The 6,096-nt window shown below is 38.3% G+C and overlaps 1 protein-coding gene across 1 annotated transcript; it reads right to left on the reverse strand.

Moving 5' to 3' along the window:
• Window positions 1–704: 704 nt before the first annotated feature.
• On the reverse strand, window positions 705–2,138 carry LOC135206448 (pupal cuticle protein 20-like). The gene is made up of 3 exons (XM_064237826.1): window positions 2,092–2,138; window positions 1,155–1,387; window positions 705–1,039 (listed from the first exon to the last, which is right to left on the reverse strand). The coding sequence occupies exons 1-3, from the start codon at window positions 2,098–2,100 to the stop codon at window positions 1,006–1,008; spliced, it is 276 nt and encodes a 91-aa protein (XP_064093896.1). The 5' UTR covers window positions 2,101–2,138; the 3' UTR covers window positions 705–1,005.
• Between the last annotated feature and the right edge of the window lie 3,958 nt (window positions 2,139–6,096).

Consider the following 6,096-nt stretch of genomic DNA (forward strand, 5'->3'; position numbering starts at 1 on the left):
AAAATTCTAGTGCAAGTGAGAGAGTGTCTAACCTAGCAATACAAAACGAAGGCTGTTCATTTTCATAGAATCTAATTGGTTGAAATATGCAGCAACTCGACTGTCAATCAGTCTTGGCCATTCATTGAATAGTATTCTCTTATTGTGCTGCATGTTTAATTACCAACGCACTGAACATGTTCCTGGCAAATGATATTGGAATATTTGTGTGATTTGGTTAAGTGAAATAGTTTTTCATTGCCTCTGGCAACCGGTTGTCACTTGAAACGCAACCCGTGTAGAAAAGCAAATGATAGGCAAAAGAAATTTGGAATTCATTGAGGAGACATAAATTTGAGCACTAGATGAAAAAAGCGAAAAAGATAATCGTAGAGAAAAACCCATTACTATAGTAGATTCCCATCAACCTTACATTTGATGTCTAAACCCTGTCCCTTATGACGCTCCTGATTGGCTGTTTTGATAAGCCAATCACAGTGCTCTAAACTCTCAGTCTTCTCGGGAGAGTTCACATGGGCAGGATGTAAGCTCCACTCTTCTGAGTAATACTTTTGAAAGATGTTTCCCTCAGAGAGGTGGAACATACATCCTGCGCATGTGAATTCTCTTGAGAGACTGAGTGTCTCCAGCCCTGTGATTGGCTTATCAACAGCAAATCAGGGAGCGTCGCTCTCTTTGTATAAACAAAAAAAACACTTGTCGTAAACAGTTTATTCTGATTATCTTTATAAGCACACAATAAATACATTTAAAATAGACTCATTGCTAATATCGCCCGCCAGTCTTTTAAACGTTATGCAAACGTTCTATTTCTGTCGTGGAGAAGCATTTATTTGCTTGGGGCTGCATAAGAACCTGACGGGGCAGACGACCTCTCACGAGAGTCTTCCTCAGCGGCGAAGGCGATCTGGTCGAGGACGAACTGGGGAATTGGGTGCGGGAATTCGGGAGCCACTGGCAGAATGTCGGACTGTGGCTGGAAGCCGTTCTCGTCGGCCACGTACTTCAGATTAACTGGTGTACGTCAGGAGCAGTGTATCTGTGAAGTGAAGAGGTAAGCATTTTCATCCAGTCCTATTAAATAAAGAAGATATAAATATATATTTTTTTAATTTCACGTTGGTTTCTAATATGACAAAAGAAGAGGCACTCACGAGAAAGATCCAGCAGCCACGACAGCACCCTCGGGTCCTTGAGGAGAGCCCGAGTCGGCGAGGACGATGCCGTTTTCAGTCTCGACGTTGACAGTGTATCTCCCATCGTCTCCGTGGTCCCGCTCGTCCTTGAGGATAGCAACCTCCTCGCTGGACGAGATGCTGCTCGACCTTGGTCCTTCGTAGTCGGGGGCGCCCAAGCCCACGGCGATTAAAGATGTAATGATTATTATCTGTTTCGAAGACATTATAAAGTTGCAGTTAGTGGCTGGCCCTGAAGCCCATCTGACACTTCAAGTGCTGACATTAACAGCTGAACTTAATGATATTCACCGGAGCTTGGTAGAACCACAGCAAGTATACAGTCAGTTTAGCATTTATGAGACAGTTTTGATAAACAGGACGTATGGCCCTCGGTAAACTCCATTTTACTTTACAAAGAAAGACAAATATAATATTCAAGTCACAGAAATATTGTGGTGACATATCTTTGTTTGACTGTCATTTGTAATTTATAGCTGTTTTATTGACACCCACGAATGCAGTTTCTATAGCAGACGTTTCACGTTCAACATGCACTCAGAATGAAATGAGAAAGCTGGAAAATATAAAAGTATAAACATTCGACGTGTGTGAAAATGCGAAGGCAAAAGTGAAAGTAGAACTATACAAACACAATTCCTTGTTTCCACAATGGCCACTAATAACCACGCGACAAAATAATCACAACGGCTTAGATTTCTGAAGGTGAAAGATTTTTTGGCGAAGCAGTCATTCACCTTATAACTCAAAGTTATAACTTATTCACACAAAAAAAAAAAAAAAAAAAAAAAAAAAAAAAAAAAAAAAAACTGAAAGCAAAAGCCCCACCAAACACTTTTACATGCGAACTCGTCCGAGAACCCGTTTTTCCAGCCTCTCTGAAATGAATACTTACGAACTTCATGTTGTTGGGAAGTCTCGAGTGGTTCTGGCAGGTGGGGCGAAGTTGCTCAAACTATATATATACTCACAGTACCGAGGAGAACCCTTTTCAACTTCGTGATGCCCAAAACTCTCCAAGCAAGCACGCCTTTTTTTATGCTTAGTTCTCCACTTGACCCCTCTCCTTTTCGGATGACCCGGCAAACCCAGTAATTCCCAACAGACCGATCTCATCTGAGCTGATCTCTTGCGATAAAAAAAGGATCAGCGCTTGCTTTTAAAGGAATCTTTCGAATAGAGATTTAATAAAGACGCGGTGAGATCATAAAAAGCGAGGCCATATGCATAGATCGATTTACATTAAGATAACACGAAAGATGAAATGAAGACCGATAATAAAAATCCGTATAATAAAAAAAAGAATAAAATTCAAAATTATCTGAATTTAAGACAAAATAATCAATGCGTGCAATATTTCGTATGATGGAGTCACTCAAAAAAATATATTTATATATAAAGTGAGAGGGAGAGAGGAGAAAAAAAAATTCTATCCAACACCCAAAAAAAAAAAAAAAAAAAAAAAAAAATAGGAATTGGAAGTTGTTCGTAAAATTTGAAAAACAGTTTATACGAACCTTAAATGTTCAAAGATTAAATGAATCACATTTTCTCGTGAACGACGGGCATCAAAGATCACTAGGCAACCTTGGGATCTACGGACCGAGAAGAATCCAGACTGGATAAGGCTGGACACGGTTCACGACGGGTCACTTTTGCGTCACGGCCCCTTATTTAACTTGTGAGCACAAAGGAAAAGAGAGAGATAGAGATGAGAGAGAGAGAGAGAGATTGAGAGAGAGAGAGAGAGAGGTTGGTATGCATTAGAAGCATACAGGTACAAAAATAGTTCTTGAAGCAACACGATATGAATCAGAGGAAAATTCTTATTGGCAAAGGGAATAACAGAAAATATTACGAAAGAATATATATATATATATATATATATATATATATATATATATATATATTATATATATATATATATATATATATATAATATATATATATATATATATATATATATATATATATATATATATATATATATATATATATATATATACTGGAATGGAAGGACCGGGGAGCAGGTATTTTTCTTGAATATAGAGGAAATTCTCCATATTCTAATATCGTTAAGAAAGTGACCGTAAAGTTTTTGATATTGACGATAGGGTTTGAGTGTAAAATGTGCAATTAAGGAAATATGCGAAATAAACATGAGAATAAAAGTACTCAAGAAGTCGGTATTCATGAATCAGTATTTCCTATAGGTTATCGTATCTTATCAACAGGCATGATGTCCACAAGACCGATACAAAAAGAAAAGGGGTGGGGGGGGAAAAGGGGAGAGGAAAAGAAAAAACTACCATTTACAGCAGTAGGTTAGTAAAATATTTAGCCCCCTTACGTTACTGAGGTAGCAACCACAAACCGCTGCTGGTGTTTCCTCTATATTTAAACATTCATAGATATGATATTTAGTTATATTGCGTGATTGGGCCAACATCCATAGTGGTAAGTGGTGTTATGGCGATGACAACCCAATGGCAGGTTTTAGACACTTGCAAATTTTAATTAAATACCAATACAAAATGAAAGATTCAGATACTTTCACCAGTGTAACAAATTTATATTCAGTAAAAAGATGGAAAGAAAGAAGCAGAGAAGTATCAATCATAGTACAGAGGTAAAGACAATAAATTGATAGGAGTGTGTGTTTCTGCGTAGGTGGTAGTCTAAAGGACGTAACTAGCGAATGATATTTTCAGTATGTATCATCTGGCGGTTTTGTTGGTGATGTGAGGTGAGAGCAACGACAATGCGCTGTGAATTGAACAACCGTCTACCTATCCAATTGTGATTATTGTTAATGTAGAATGCCATGGTCATGAAAACTATTAATCCACAAACAATATTATGGCGTTGACCCTTTTTAAATTCACATGACAGTCTGTATCAAAGGCTTAAGGATGACGCTATCCCATATCTGTGGGATGAGGTATACCATTGGTAGCACATTTTACACTCGTATCGTCAACAATAAACAACAACTTGATGATCACTTTCTTAACGATATTAGATATAGAGTTACTTGCTCAACTGCTTTGGGGGCTTCATAGTCAGCAGATTCGTGTTCACTCCCTGGACAGCAGAGGATAGAACGGAATTTTTTGTGGACGATAGTAAAGTTCCGTATCTTTGTCCCCATACCCTAAATCACTGTGCATTCAGGGCCGTATCTAATTGATTTTCGTCGGTACAATTTTACCAAAGCATCGAATATGGATAGTATTTTGGGAAATAGCTATTTGAAGTCACAGCCAAATTGACAAAAATATGCAATAATTAAGGCACTTGTCAGAGTAAATCAAAGACATTTAAAGGGAAAATTAGCTAAATTTAGTAAGTACCCAAATATTTGACCCTTAAGGCCTGTCCACACGACCGGGCCTGATCGGCGGACCTCCCCTCTAACGGGCACACTTGACGGGCAAACCGTCAAATTGCCCGATGGGTCTTGTAGCAAAATCACTATGGTGGTGCCCGATGGCTTGAACTGCGACCCTGGCAGACGTACGTTAACCATATACATTTCTTTTACTGAACCATTCTTTGCACCATATTCTCTTCTTTTTCATCACACACAAAGCAATTATCATTCTACACTATCTTCTTCTTTGCGGTAGGCACCATGTTTATCGTACCGCACTGAACACACTACTGGCATCGTCGGACACGCCCACCTCTCCATCTCCTCACCCGTGTGGACAACATTCACGGGTAAGCCCGCCAGAATTTGTCCGTCAACCCCGGAGCACGCCGATCAGGCCGGCTCGTGTGGACAGGCCTTTACGCACAATAAGTATGAAAGGAAAGGCTAAGCAAATTGTTGAGAATGATGATAATATTACGCTTCCCATTGGTGATACCACGGATAATTATTGATAAGAATTTGGTATATATATGACTATTATAAATTAATTTTGTAAATATACATATGGCATTATTACTAATTTCATTGTACAATGTTAGGTCACTATATGAATACATAGCAAATATAACGCAATTTCTATTTACCCTTTGACTATTAGTTATACAACACCTTTGGAATTGGTGAAATACAACACCTTTGAAACTGATGAAATACAACACCTTTGAAACTGGTGAAATACAACACATTTGAAACTGGTGAAATACAACACCTTTGAAACTGGTGAAATACAACACCTTTGAAACTGGTGAAATACAACACCTTTGAAACTGGTGAAATACAACCTTTGGAATTGGTGAAATTACAATCATATCGAAATGAAAATACAATTATTTAGAGGTGTTTGGTACGATATTTTGTCCCCAATAAACCTGGTAACCTTCAATTGTACTAAATATAATCGACGAGAGAGTGAGGGCAGCCGATCATTCATAAGTCCAAACCCAGGTTATACGTGGATGGCGGCTGCTTCATCTATGGCAAGCCTAGCAAATTGTCCTCGTGGTCGCAAGACTTGCTTTCGTGTTTGCGTTTTTGCAGTATGCAACAAACAAAAAAGAATCTTATGTTAAATATTACCAGGGAAGTGTTAATAAGGGGATACACAAGCACTAAAAGACTTTACACAAAAGGGACAAGGGTGACCTTTATATGGGGTAATATTCGAATGAGAGTATATTAAAAAAAAGGAGATATGAAAATGCTTCGTTTATATCAAGGCCTTCCTAACTTTCACACTATCTAAAATAACCTGTGCAGCGCAGATATACATTTACACTAACTGCATTGTAATTATTCATCTAACCCCGGGTCACTTATCACCAAACATCCAGCCAAAGCAAACCCTATCATCAAACTCATTTTTCCCATTCCTAACCTCACTACTTACTGCACGGTAGCCTTTTAATCGAGCTTATTTCTTACAATAATGCTGTAATGTACAAGTGACTACACAGGTTACCATTT

This window comes from Macrobrachium nipponense, chromosome 31 (genome assembly GCF_015104395.2).
Source record: "Macrobrachium nipponense isolate FS-2020 chromosome 31, ASM1510439v2, whole genome shotgun sequence".
Classification (NCBI taxonomy): Eukaryota; Metazoa; Arthropoda; class Malacostraca; order Decapoda; family Palaemonidae; genus Macrobrachium; species Macrobrachium nipponense.